Source organism: Petaurus breviceps, unplaced genomic scaffold, assembly GCF_028583685.1.
Source record: "Petaurus breviceps papuanus isolate PSGF00001 unplaced genomic scaffold, PetGlider_PUasm1.0 185, whole genome shotgun sequence".
Classification (NCBI taxonomy): domain Eukaryota; kingdom Metazoa; phylum Chordata; class Mammalia; order Diprotodontia; family Petauridae; genus Petaurus; species Petaurus breviceps.
This window is the reverse complement of record NW_027185797.1, coordinates 23756057-23770572: the sequence shown is the minus strand read 5'-3', so window position 1 is coordinate 23770572 and position 14516 is coordinate 23756057. Positions and strand designations below refer to the sequence as shown.

The 14516-nt window shown below is 47.5% G+C and overlaps 1 protein-coding gene and 1 non-coding gene across 2 annotated transcripts in view; one reads left to right on the top strand and one right to left on the bottom strand.

Moving 5' to 3' along the window:
- Positions 1 to 2592: 2592 nt before the first annotated feature.
- DYNC1LI1 (dynein cytoplasmic 1 light intermediate chain 1) overlaps positions 2593 to 14516 on the top strand; it is a 50350-nt gene continuing 38426 nt past the window's right edge. The window contains exons 1-2 of the mRNA XM_069088578.1: positions 2593 to 2819; positions 3193 to 3266. Coding sequence (XP_068944679.1) covers positions 2689 to 2819; positions 3193 to 3266 — 205 coding nt within the window. The 5' untranslated portion in view covers positions 2593 to 2688. The remainder of the gene's footprint in view (positions 2820 to 3192; positions 3267 to 14516) is intronic.
- LOC138162003 (U6atac minor spliceosomal RNA) lies at positions 14154 to 14281 on the bottom strand. The gene has a single exon (XR_011168513.1). It is a non-coding gene; the product is annotated as a U6atac minor spliceosomal RNA (small nuclear RNA).

Below are 14516 nucleotides of genomic sequence, written 5' to 3'. Positions count from 1 at the left end.
CCAAATAGGATCACAAAAAAATTAACACAATGAAAAAATGACTGAACAAATGTGGCTGATCAATTGATATTTAAGGGTCGGGTAAAGTTAATAAAGTATTAATTGACATGGCTACTCCACCTGATGAGACACTTGCAAAACTCTATGCAGAAATACTCAACTAGACCTAATCCTTACAGTTGAGAAACTGGAAAATTAGAATTTTAGGGTAAGGGCAGTTACTCCTTGACCATGGTGGTATAATTAGATATCTATGGAACTGGGGCCTTCTCTTGTATAGTGGAAATTCATAACCTGGAACCAGAGACCTTTGCCATAGAAACCTTTATGAACCTAGTGATTACTATGATGCATTTGGTCTATAGAGTCATTGGGATGGCTTTAGATCAGATTCATTTAAGTTGGAAATATACACGTATATATTATAGTGACTTAAAATTAGAAATCTTTAATTTTTTAAATTTCATGTGTCACATTTCATTTTTTTACAGGCCCCAATGAAGCAAGAGAAAGTGGAAAAAAGAGGATTTATTTGTGTGTGTGAAGAAATATCAAAAGACATATCTCATTAAATAAAAAATGTGATGTTAAATAGATGAGTTTAAAAGCAATTTTAAAATGAACTAAAAATTAGAATGAGCTAGTCTCTTCTCTGGTTTTCTGCTTTTGTCCAAGGTAAGAAGACAGGGAAAATATTCAGGTCAACCCATGAATTTATTTATTTATTGATGTGTGTTTGTGTTTTAAAAGAAGGAAAGGTGAAGTGAAAACAGGGAATAGCGATGCAGTAGTATAGTTGTTTCCCAAGCTGGATTTCTAATAACCAGATTTTTCTTAGGGGAAAGCAGTATTTTCTTCAAACTAAGCATAATTCTTTTTTTTTTTTTTTTTTGCTTTTTTTTTAGAGGGGGGAAGGCAGGGCAATTGAGGTTAAGTGACTTGCCCAAGGTCACACAGCTAGTAAGTGTTAAGTGTCTGAAGCTAGATTTGAACTCAGGCCTTCCTGACTCCAGGGCCCATTCACTGTTCTATTCACTGTGCCACCTAGCTGCCTCTAAACTAAGCATTATTTTAAGCTTTTTTTTTTTTTTTTGAGAGGAGCTAAAAGTTTATTTAAAAGGCTGGAAACAGGTTGTACCATATGGTATCCTGTTCCAAATGAATATCAGGAAAATCCAAACCGATCCAGTTTGTGGGAGAAGGGTTTGTTTCGTTTCCTTTCTTTCTATTCTTTCTCTGGGTCTGTGATGGTTTTAGTGAAATCTGCTACTGGTAAGAAAAAGGAGTTGATAATAATCCTCCTGGGCAGCTAGGAGGCGAAGTGGATATAGTCAAGCCTGGAGTCAGGAAAACCTGAGCTCAAATCCAACCTCTGATACTAGCTGTGTGATCCTAGGCAAGTAATTTCACTCTGCCTCAGTTTCCTCATCTGTAAAACAAGAATGGCAAACTACTCTTGTAAAAACCCCAAATGGAGTCACTAAGAATTGGACAGGGCTGAACAACAATACTCCTGCTGCTTGGGAATGGATGATAGGAAAACTCTCTTCATTGAAGTTAAGGTCAATGAAATGTCAGTGCATAAGAGACAGATGTCAACTCTTAAGGTTGTTCTAGGATAGCAGATGGGTTTCTAGACAGCCAGCACCACAACTAAGTGGCCTGGAGGAAATGATCAATGTATGCTTTCCCTTCCCAGGTGAATGGGAATGGAGGCTAGAAACTGAAGACACTGTGTGCACGAACATAAGCTGTCTGTTGGCATGGGCATCTGTGGTTCTGAACTCTCAGAATTTCAGAGTCAGGAGAATTGGGCTTAATGTGAGCTCTGACACTAACTTGCAAGGTAACTTAACCCTTCCTCTCTCTGGGCCTTGTTTCCTTATCTATAAAATGAGGGGTTGGAGTCATGATCTCAAAGGTACCTTCCAGCTCTGAAAACCTATGATCTTATGCCCTTTCACCTCCCTGGGTCTGTAAAAATGAGGTGATTGGACTCTATTATCATAAGTCCACAGATGGCTCAGAGGCCATCTAATGCAACCGCCTGGTTTTACAGATGAGGAAACTGAGGCCCATCAAGATTCCTTCTGGCTATGACAGTCTATAATCTTCCCTTTCATCCCTGAGCCTCAGTTTCCCCTTTTGTAAAACTGGAAGGGGGCGGGCTTGGAGCAGTTGACCTCTAAGGGCCGGCCCTTCGAATCTCGGAGACACCAGGGTCCCTCGCTGCACACAGGTGTGACTAGGGTCTCCTGGGTTCAGAGCTAGGAGGATCCTAGAGGTCATCGTGTCTGGTGCCCTCCAGCCAGGAGGCGCAGCGAAGGCCCGAGGACGGAGAGGGGCGGGGAGGGGGGACGGGGCGAGGGGCCGCGGCCGCCCCGACCGCACCTGAGTAGCCTCCCTATCACCGCAGCCGCTGCCGCGGCAGGAGGGCGGGCCAGGGGGAGGGGCCGGGTCCGGCGAGCCCGCCCACTGTCGTGACGTCACCGGTCGCGCCCGGGGCAGCCCCTTGGCGAGGCGGGCCCCGGGCCCCGCCCCCGGACGTGCCTCCGCCCCCGACGTAGGCCCCACCCCTCCCGTTCGCCAGGCGCCGGGCGCTCGCCTCACATCCGGGTCCCTCTGCTGCCGCCGCCGCCCGTACCTCGCTCATTCAGCTTCGCGGGAGCCGAGAGAGTCCCGACCAAGATGGCGGCCGTGGGGCGAGCCGGCTCCTTTAGCTCCTCGCCGCCGGCCCTGGCCGCCGCCAACGGCTTCGCCCCGGCCGGCTGCACGGGCGGTGGCGACAAGGCCGAGGACGACGACGGGCAGAACCTTTGGTAACCGGATCCCCAGCGGGGCGGCGGCGGGACCCGAGGCCCGACGGGGCGGGGAGGGCGGGGGAGCGAGGGGAGGGGAAGGGAATCGCGGGGGGAGGGGGAGCGCCGCTGGGAGGGGCCGCCGCCCCACCCCAACCCCCTAGGGGGACCGGGCTCTCTCCCCCCCCACAGCCCTCCTTCCCCTGTAAACCCCTTCTCCGAGGGTGGGGTCCCCGGGAGTCGTTTCCCCCCTCCGGGGGGGGGGCCCCCCTCTTCCCCCCCCCCCCCCGGGCTCGGGTCCCTCCCTTGCCCCGGGCCAGGGTTGGGGGTGTTCCCTGACCCCCAGCAGCCCCAGTAGCGGCTCCCCCTTTCTCTTCCTCGCTCCCGCTGCCAGGTCCTGCATCCTCAGCGAGGTCTCCACCCGCTCTCGCTCCAAGCTCCCATCCGGCAAGAACGTCTTACTGCTGGGTGAGTGGTGCCTGCCCTGCCCTGGGGGACCCGGCTAGGAGCGGCCTCAGTTTCCTCTTCTGCAAAATGGGCGGCCCTCCGGACCCCCCTCCAGCCGAGGCTTTTGGAGCCTGAGTCAGCGCCCACCCCCTGCCCCTCCGCCTGGCTGCTGGGCGGGGCCGCCAACGCCCAGCCTGTGCCCGCCCGCGGTGGTGTCCGCTGCAGCAGTGCCCCCCACCCCCATCTGGGGCTCCCGCCCCCCGGCCGCCGGCCCTTTTCTTTGTGTTTGGCTTCCCCAGGCCCCTCCCCCTCCTCCCTGGGGACTTGGTCACCGGGAGGGAGGGGTGGCCCCTGGGGCCCCCCGTGCGGGGACCGTTTGTTATTGTTCCCCTTGGCCGAGCTCCTCCTCCTCCCTCTGCCTGGGGGTGTATTGTGGGGCCGGGCTTGTCTGCGGGAGGGAGCCGGTCCCCTCCTCTCGATTGTTTAGGGTCTTGAGGGGACATTTTAGGATTTGGTGGTAAATTTAAAATTGAGGCGCTTTGTAGCCACATTCAGAACTGTACTGGAAATGGCGAAATTCATTAATTTTTTATGGATGACTTGTACAAAGGAGCCTGAGGACTGAACTGGGACTTGGTGATAGATGGTTTCTCCTTGTGGTGTTTGCATTTGAGGATGACGTGTGGGCAGCAGTCCTGTATTGATGCTGCCATTTGGAAGGTTCCTTACCCATTTTTTGGTTGGAAAGGGACCTTGGCTTCCCTTCCCCCAAGCAAAAGGGATGACCAGAGTCCATCTGGAAGCCGCTCTGGAGCCTGATTCTTCTCTCTTCTTCTCACTGACTGTGCCAAGTAGATGCCATTTCTTCGCTTCCCTGGTGAAGGACTAGCTTTTGTCACCCTCTTTGTAGGTAGCTCCTGAATCATGGAGGTAGAATTTTGTAAGGTTCTCCTCCATGTTTGTTTACAGTACTTAAATAGGAGATTTTTCAGTTAGACTAAATGAATCCAAAATAGTAAAATGAAATGTTTTTACCTGTTGAGCTAGAAATGTAAAAGGAAGCATGAAATTTTATAAATTGCAGAAGTAATTTAAATGTTTCTAAGATGTTGCCATTTAATATGAACTTTTTGGTATAAGGAAATCTGGTGACTTGTATTCTGGAATGTATTATTCTTTGAGCTGGAAGCAAAATTATATCATGCTTGTGTTTTCATTGTTGTTAAAAGTCTGGCGTACATGAAGTCCCTGCAAGATTTTTAGGAATAGCAGGGCTTGTTAATAGTGGATTTATTTGCCTTAAGTGAACTTCTTTCTTATCGTGATTTGTTAGGACTGTGTTTTATGTGTTCTCTTGCTGAATTTGTCCCAATAAGTTTGACATTTGTAGGGCAATTGTAAGATCAGAATATAATGGGAAACATCTGGAAAGTGTTTGCAGACCCTCTTTCATTGAATACTCAAAACAGTGTTTTATGTTTATTCTTTAAAATTACAGTAAAGGAGCTTGGTCCTCACAGTAATGACTTTTAATTAATTTAGCTTATATGGTAAAGAAGACTTGTTTTCCACATCTGTTGTTGTTGTGGGGCAGTGGAAAGTGCCCTGACTTCCAGTCATAGAGTTGATATTTAGCTTCTAGCTACTGCTAGGGTAATGCTGGAAAAGTGTGACAGAGCAGAGTTAGAATGGCCTGCTTGTGTTCACTTTTAGCCTCCAAGACAGATTGTATCCTGTGATCCTGGACTGGTCTTTAGCCTCTTAATGCTGGGGGAGCTCTCTACAGTCACAAAATCTGAGGTAGAGACAAAAAAACCCAGAACCCAAGCCTCTAGGTCACATAAACCCCCAGGGCTTCTCTTTCCCCCTCACTAGAATGAGGAGGCTACATCTGATGCCTTCTAGATCTGATGTTCTGGCATTCTGATTCTGTGACGGTGAAGTTTCTAAAGCCTCTTTCTACTGTGTGGGGCTAACTTTCTAGTGTCTTCATGATGAGTACAGCTGACATTCTGCTGGACCCTCCTGGGTGTTATTTTTTTTTTAAAGCAATTGGAGTTAAGTAACTTGCTCAAGGTTACACGGCCAGTTATTTTTGTGTGAGTGCTGAGTATCTGAGGCCAGAACTGATCCCAGGTCTCCCGACTCTAGGGCCGGTGCTCTTACTCGCTGCGCCACCTGGCCGCCTCAGTCCTTGGTATTTTTGACCCAGCAGAGACCCTCGGCTTTCCCCTTCCATTGATGCCAGTTCATTGGCCTGTATCATTGAGTGCAGGAAGGAACCTTAAAGGCGGGTCCTGCTGAGCCTTTCATTTTACTGACAGAGGAAACTGAGGCCTAGAGAGAAGGTGAAGCCACACGGCAGCAGAAGATTGGGAGAGCCCTTCTTGGCTGTCTGGTCTTCTCTCTAGAACTCTGGCTGCTGCCCCAGGCCATGAGGCTCTCTTTACTTAGAGATCTCAGACTGGTCAGTTCATCCCAGCAGTACTATGTGGATGGGCCAGCAGCATGAAGCAGCGAGGCACTTGCATTGTGCTGAATAGAGCAGGTATTCAGAGAAGGGTGGACAGGACAGTTTGAGAAAGAAGAAAGTGCTGACCAGGCAGAGAGTGTGAGTGGGGTGAGGAGAGAGCTCAGAGGCGACTCTTTGCCTGGGAGGGCTGCTGCCTGAGCTAAGCCTTGAAGGGAGTTCTGCAGTCTGGGGGGGTGGGGAAAGGATTACTGTTGATTGGACAGCCTGGGCTCGGACACAGATTGCAGTTGGCATGCTGACTTCAGGAAAGATATAGGCCAGTGTGCATGAAATGTAGGGTTGCTGAAGGAGAGTAATGTGAAATTAATATAGGAAAAAGAGGGAGTAGAAAGGTAGTGGAAGAGTGTAAATGCTAGTGTGAGGAGTTACTGAAGATTTTTGAGCAGGGAAAAGTCATTTTCAGGTGTATGTTTTAAGAATCCAGCAAGTGTCTACAATGTGTCTGACTCTGTGCTAGGGATACAAAGGTATATGTGGAATGGGCCCTGCCTGCCTCTGGGAGTGACAGAGTGTACTGAGACAGACTAAATGCTGGCTGACTTTGATGGGGGAGCCTGGCAGCTGATGGAGATGAGGATCAGAAAAGGCTTCCAAATGTGCAAGGGAGAAGGGTTGAGCCGAACCCTGAAGGAAGGGAGGGTTTCTTCGAGGTGGAGGGAAGAGAAGAGGGCATTCCAGCCATGTGGACCCCGTGTAGAGATGGCAGATGGGATGCTCTGTGTGAGAAGCCAGCTCAGCTGAGTAGTAGTTTCTGAAAGGGAATAATAGGTCAAAGGGTTGGAAAGGTTCATTGGATCCAGGTTGTGAATGGCTTTAAATGACAAACAAGAATTTACATTTGATCCTAGGGACAGAGCCACTGTAGGTAGTTGAGCAAGGGAGTGACATGGTCATTTGTGTGCATTAGTAACATTACTTTGGCAGCAGTGTGCATGGTGGATTGGAGGGGAGAACTTAGAGGTAAGAGGCTATCTTACCTCAAATAGTCCAGGTAAGGGTTCAGGGCCTGAAATTTGGTTTTGACTGAGTGAATGTGGAGAGGGGACCTGTGGAGGCTGAATTGACAAGATTTGGTAAATGCTTAGATAGGCAGGGTGAAGAGAGCAAGGAATTGAGGGACTGGAGGATGGACTTGTTGGGAATAGAGAAATTTGTAAGAGGGGTGGATTTGGGGGAAAAGATACTGAGTTGTGTTTTCAGCAGAATCAGATGCTTAGGGGACATCCAGGTCCTTTAGGGAGACCTATTAATTAGGCTGTTAGAATGTGCAGTGAGAGAGAGGTCACAAAGAGCTGAACTAGAAGAGTGGCTAAGGAAGGGAAAAAGATAGGAGCAGTGTTGGGAATGTATTCTCTCCTTATCTCTCTCTCAGAATTCCTAGTTTTCCTTAAGGCTCAGCTCAAATATCACCTTAGATTAATTGACCTTTCTTGATCTCCTCAGGTACTAGTGACTTTTCCCCAAAGTTAGCTTGTACGAATTTTGCCTGTATACCTAGTTAGACTGTAAACTCCTTGGGAGTCAATCAACAAACATTTATTAAGTGACTGGCACTGTACTAAGCACTGAGGATACAAAGCAGGCCCTCAGAGATGTCATGGTCAGTCAGGGGAGAGGGCATGTAAACAACTATGTACAAACAAGTTATATACAGGATGAATTGGACATTCTCAGCAGAGGGAAGATGGTAAGAATCTGAAGAGATCTGGAACTGCTTCTTGTGGAAATTGGGATTTTAGCCTAGACCTGCAGGAAGGCAGGAGGTGGAGGTGAGGAGGAAAATCATTCCTGGCAGTGAAAATGGCCAAAGTTGGGGGATGGAGCAACTGGGAGGCCAGTGTCACTGGATTGCAAAGTATGTGGTGGTGGTGGTGAGAAGACTGGAGAGGTAGGGAGGGGCTGGGCTCTGCAAGGCTTTGAAGCCAACCAGACTTTGATATTTCATCCTGGAGGTAACAGGGAGCTTGGTGATTGAGTGGGGATCCGCTGGTGCAATGGTCAGCCCAGTGCTTTGGGAAGGAGACTTTGACAGCTGAGTGGAGGACGGACCAGAGTGGGGAGAGACTTGAGGCGGATTCGATAGCAGGCAATTGGCATAGTCTAGCCGTGAGGGGTGATGGCATGGGTCAGAGGAGAGTAGAGGACGTCCTGGAGAGATGCTGCTAAGGTGGAATGAGGAAGACATCTAGGCCGGGCACCTGGGGGTTGGCAGGAATGTCACCCTTGACAGTCATAGGGAGGTTTGGGAGAGAAGAGGGTTTAGGGGAAAAGATGACAAGCTCCATTTTGCCCAGTTGGGTTTAAATTGTCTGTGAGACATCCTTTCTAGATGTTCAGTAAGCAGTTGGAGATGAAGCCTGGGAGGTCAGGAGAGAGGTCAGGGCTGGATAGGTAGATTTCAGCAATCATCAGCTTAGAGGTGATAATTGAATTCATGAGAGCAGATGAAATCACCAAGGGAAATAGAATGGAGGGAGAAGAGAAGAGGGCCTAGGACAGAAGGATACCCACAGACAGGGTCCAGGAAGATCCAGCAGTAAATAGGAAGAAAGGGTAGATAGGAAGAGAGCTAGGAGAGAAAACCTAGATAGAAGAGAGTAGTATCGAGCAGACGAAGGTGACTGATCAACAGTCTCAAAGGCTATAGAGAAGTCAAGAAGAATGAGGATTAGGAAAAAGCCAGAGACATAGGCAGATACGTTGGCATTAGTGAAGCACGGGGGAGATGAAAGGTGGGATGAGAGTGGGGATGCTAAAAAAGTGATCAGCTGGGGAAGATGGGATGAAATTGAGTCGGTTCTGCGGTGGTGTTGGCCTTGGCTGGGAGAAGGGCTCCCTGATCATGTGACACAGGAGTGAAGGAGGAGCCAGGGGCAAGAGGCCAGGCCTGGAGATGAGAAGGAAAGGAGAAGAGGGAGCTCAGCAAACGGCTTCAGTTTTGTGGGTACAGTGAGAGGGCAGGTTCTCACCTGAGAGGGTGGGGGGGCAGTGGGAAGTTTTAGAGGAGATGAAAATGTTTAGGAGAGGAGACGCAGACCAGGGATTTCATCAGTGTGCGAAGCCCCTGGTGTTGACTGATTGACTTGTTATAGTTGATTGGCTTTGGGAGGTAAAGGGATGGGGAGGTTCAAGGATGACTTTGAGGTTGTACATCTGTGTGCCTGGGAGGATGGTGGTGCCATTAGCTGAAATGGGGAGATTGGAAGGAGGGAGAGTTTTATGGGCTAAGATAATGGACCTGGGGAGTTGAAGTTGCCAGTGGGATGGATGTCCAGCAGTCAGTTTGTATAAAGTGAATTTACTTAGTATCAAGTGAATTCCATCGCTTGGGAACTCAGTGATTTCTCTCTGCTCTTCCCAGCATTTGCTGTAAGGAGAGCATGAATTTTTACATTTTTCTTTTAGTATTTGAGATTTTCATCCAAACCCTTTTGGGTTTAAAGAAAGAACTGAAATAGGTTTTTGTAGCGATGGGTTCTTTAACCCAACAGATGTTTAATTTAAAAAGAAACCCTTGCTCCAGATTTCTCTGAAAGCTCCAGAGCAGCTCAGTGGGAAGCTGAGTGCTGTGTTGGAGGTGAGAAAGACTTGGCTTAGACCAGGGGTGGGGAATCCTTTTATTAAGGGGATTTGGTCTGTGGAGCTTGGACCTAGAAGTCCATGTGTAGCCTCAAGGCCATAGGTTCCCCACTCTTGGGTTAGACTCTTAGCTCCACTGCTTCCTCCCGGTGGGCCTGGGGTAAGTTCCTTGGCCTCTCTGACCTGCCTGCTCATCTGGAACAAGAAGACTCGAGACTGCTTGGTCCCCAAGGGTCCCATACCACTCTCCATCTGTATTTAGTGTATAGTCAGCCCCTCATTTGGGGTGGGCTGGGAGGATCAGATAGGGGTTTCATCCCTGTACAGAGCTCCTGGTGAGGAATTTGCTTCTTCCCCAGGGCAGATCCACAGCTCTGTAATTTGTAAGTCTTAGAGCTGGGCTTCTCAAATTGATGGCTATGAACTTGTATGTTAGACTATTTTGATGAGTTAATTGGTTTCCTTTGTAATGCTCTGTTTTATTTTATGCCTTTAAAAACATTGTTTTGAGATAGGCTCCATAGGCTTCTCCTGACTGCCAGAGGAGCACAGGACACCAAAAAGAACATGAACCCCAGACTCAGAGAGCTCTTGGGCCCTGAGTGGTTCAATGACTCATCCAGGGTCACATGGTGTTTGGAAGAGGCAGGGTGTGAAGCCAGGTCTTGGTGACTTTGAGGTCAGCACCTCCTAGGTCATCCAACTCGTATGGAAGAAAAATAGCCTGGCCGGTGGGGTTTGTCGGCACCAGAATAGCTCTTTATCATCTCAAGTGTCTTTGGGCCTCAAAGACTTTTCAGTCTCGGTGTCCTAATCAACTTGGGGAGGCATATAGTGCTGCTAATAATGATGATAATATTTTACATTTGTAGAACGCTTTTTACTTTTTAAAACAACTTTCACATACACACATTTCTTGTGAAGTAGGGCTGATCTTATCTCCATTTTCCAGACGAGTCTCAGAGAAGATTGTGGTTTGTCCAAGGATATCCAGTTATAAGGAGGAAGACTTTGTGTACTAGAATCAAAAGCTTTTTGTTGAAGCATCAGGATAGCTTATTTGAGTCAACTAGAAAGGCAAACTCAGTTCTAACTGGTCCCTGCTAATATGCTGTTATGTGGAGGCACAGAGGGAAGAAATACTCAGACAGCCCGAGTTAATCTGCAGAACCATCTGGGCACAGGAGAAGGTTAATAAGGTGGGAGCTGCTGCTTGGTGGCTAATGAAGGCAGGATTATGACTGCGCCCATTGCTGTGGAAGCGTCTTTTGGGGCTCGTTTATTTATCAGCAGTAAGGGCATTCCTTGTGCTTTGCCTGCCTGGTTGAATGCTAAAGGTGAGCTCTCCCTTCCTTGTTGCTGGTTCTCCTGTGGCAGGTGGTAAACTGCGTGTTGCTCATTTGTGAGCAGAATGGCTGGTTTTCTGTAGTAGTCCTTTTCGGAGAGGTTTGACTGCATGGGCAGGAGGACCTGGGTTCAAGTTCAGCCTCTGTCACCTGCTGGCCACGTGACCTTAGGGCAAGGGCCCCCCTCTCAGGCAGAGGGAATTTCCTACCCAGATCATGGGGCAGAGCCTTTTCCTTTCTGCTTTCCATCTATTTTACTGCCATGATTAGGATGTTTCTTAGGCTCCCTTTATATGTTGATCACTTTCATACATTGACTACATTTCTCAATATATTCTCTTCTCCCTCCCAGAGAGAAATAAAAAGACATTAAAGGGAGGAAAAAAAGCAGTTCAGCAGAACTAATGTACATATCAAAAAAAATTTTACATTCTTTACCATGTTCCACATCCATAGACTCTTACCTCTGCCAAGTGCAAAATTCATGGAGGGGTCTTCGTCTGTTTCTTTTTTGGGGCCACCCTTGGTCATTATAATTTGGAAGCATTCAGTGAGGCATTAGAAAGGGGGCTAGGGGCGGCTAGGTGGCTCAGTGAATAGAGCACCGGCCCTGGACTCAGGATGACCTGAGTTCAAATGTGGCCTCAGACACTTGACACACTTACTAGCCGTGTGACTTTGGGCAAGTCGCTTAACCCCATTTGCCCTCCAAAAAGCAAAAAAAGGGGGGGGGAGCTAGATGTGGTATCTGAAGACCTCAGATTGAATCTTGGTTCTGTTGCTTAAAACCCTTGTGACTTTGAAGAAGTAACTTTAGGTCTCAGTTCCTCATCCATAAAATGAGGGACTTTGACTAGAAGGCTGGAACTCCCTTCAAGTGCTAAGGCTGTGATCCTCTAATAACGTCATGCATGTCACATACCTTATATATTTTGGATCCAGACTCTGAATTAGTGTTTCATGGTAATTTTGAAACATGTCTAGATTCATAGTTGTAAACATATTTATACAAACAGTTTTACCATCACATTGCTTCCATAAAACTTAGTGGAGGTCAGACACCTTTACTATTATAATTTTATTTTGAAAACCAAACCTTCCAAATAAAGAGGAGTCAGTTATTTAATGAAGAAAGACTGAATCAAAGACATGAGTTTCTCAGACATCCAGGTTGTATGTACTTTGTAGATGATATAACATACACCCTTTCTCTTCAATGAGCTTATGTCTAGAATTTTTTAAAAACATTTTAAAATGTCATGTCCTCTAAGGATGTAATAACTAAGAAGGAATGAGGGAAGGTGATAGGCTTGAAGTAGGGAAATTTGCTAACCTAAACTAGTGAATCCTGGTACATAGGAAGCAGTTAATAAATGTTATTGATTGGTCAAATGGTGTAAATTTTATCATTGAATTAAAGTTATTTCAGTTCTACAAATGAACCAAGAGTTAGAGGCATCTCTTTGACGAGGAAAGCAACTCACTGGACATCCCCGAAGGGAGCATATTTTCCAGAGTATCAGCTGGGAGAGACCTGGAAGAGGCCATTTAGTCCAACCACTTTAAACAGACGAGGGGATCTTTTGCTTTCTTCACCAGCCAGAAGCCATTGGAGGCCCATGGCCTCTAGACGTGCTCAGATGAGTATCGGGTTAGAACGTAAGAAATCTTGCTGGGATACAGCCTGCTTACAAATATTATGGGTGGTTAGAGAAACTGAGTTGGATAGAGCTGAAAGGGCTTGTGGGAGAGAATCATGAGAACAGCATGCAGAGAGATCGTGGTGGAAAGATGAAAGCAACAGTAACGGATAGAATTCAGATTAAATGCCATGAGCAGCTGAACAGAAGATTGACCTGGTATTTCATTGTTAAAAGAGGCCTCAGAAGTCATCTTGACAGGCTCATGCCTGAGCAAGAAGCCTCACAGTGACAAGAGGTTACCTGCTCCTTGCTTTAAGACTTCAAGAGAGGGGGAGCCAGGACTTTAAGCCACGTTTCTCCTTCTTGCAACTTTTACTCCTGGATCCTAGTTCAGCCTTCTGGGCCATACAGAACTAGAGTCCTCCCTCTCAGGAGAGAGGGTGCACCATGGATTCAGAATGTTCAGTGCACTCAACTTGAATCCCTTGCGCTTGCTTTTCTGGTCTTTCTGTTGCTGTTTTCCCCAACAGTGACTGGTACTTAGGCCAGGGATTATAAAACCTAGAGGAGGCTATAAGGTAGTGAGATAGATTGAAACCTGGGCCTTAGAGAAGAAAGCACCTTTCAGAAAAGTTCAGGACCCGAGGACCAGAGCAGCGCTTGAGAAAAGCCAGGGGCCTGGGCTTGGCACGTGCGCTGTGTGCATAGAGGGAATGCAGGGCCCTTGCCTCACACAGCAGCCACATCAGGTTAGTGGGGTTCTGGGAGGGCTGGAGAGCTGGAGCCCAGGCGTCCTGGCGCCTGCTTCCAGTCAGGAAGAGATGACGGCTACTGGGCAGAGAGCCCTTTAGATCTTCGAAGGGCTTCCCATACAAGATTTTGTCTTTGATGCTCACAACAGCCTTGTGAGACAGGAACTTTGGGAATCCTTACTTTGGGTTTGCAGATCGAGAAAGCTGAGGCTGGGAAAAGTGAGGGGGCTTTTGTCCTACTCATGAAAGTGGTGTCTGAGCTGGGGTTTGAAGCCACATCTGCCTGACTCTGGTCCAGTGCCCATGCTCTTATCTTTCTGATTCAGAAAATTGTGCTTTGTAGATGTTGTTCATTTCAATGTCTTTGTTTAGTGGAGTTTTTTCTGAAAATATCCCAGGCTGTTTGCCGACATTGGAAGGCACAAGTAGAATGTGCCACCTCTCTGTCAGTTTTTTAAAAATATCTCATTCATGCCTTTGTTCTTGCATCATAACAGCTCTCCTCTCACTCCCCAAAACATTGGACCTAGAAAATCATTCAGTAAACATTTATCAAGCAGATCCTTTGTCAGTAAACTTTTATTAAACTCCTCCCATGTGCTAGACTGTTCTAAGTGCTTGGGATATAAATAGGCAAAAAGAAAGATAGTCCCTGCCCTCAAGGAGTTTACAATTTAATAGAGGAGGGTAAAAAACAAAGGGAAGGTGCCTGCCGTTGTGGAAAAACCAGACTAGTCCCAGAGTGGTACAGAGCCAGGTAAGAAATGAAGAGATGGGGGCAGCCAGCTGATGCAGGGGACAGAGCACTGACCCTGGAGTCAGGAGGACCTGAGTACAGAAGAAATGAAGAAATGACTGAAGCTTCTCCTTAAGTGAGGTTTTGGAGTTCATCACCCCACTCTCCAATTAGAAGGGCCGAGGGACACCATGGATAGGGTGGGGTCCCCGGTCTGATGGGGAATTATGGGAAGATGAGGTTATCCCAAGAATGAATGTCTGGAGCTTGGGGGAGAAGTCAGAAAAGTCCCAAAGGAGGACAGTGCAGGGAGAAATGAGAAAAAACATGGTTAGATGCCAGAGTAGGTAGTAATGCCTTAACCAGATGTGTGTTGTGAAGAAGCCACGAGGACCTCTTCTGTTCTCATCAAGGCAAATGCTGACCACCTCTCCCTTCCTGTGACTTGTACTGGCCTCAGTGCTGGAGACATAGACAAAACCAAAACAGTCACCCTGTGTGCTAACCTTAACTCTGGAGGCAGCTGTGTTTCTCCCTCCCTTGTCTTTCTGTTATTTAGAGCTTGCCTTCCTTACTGTGATCTTTCATTCTCATTTCATTGTGTTTGTAGTAGGGCTTTTAGTTCTACATCTTTCACTCTTCATCAGTTCATACACACAGCCCCTCATTTTTCTGAATTATG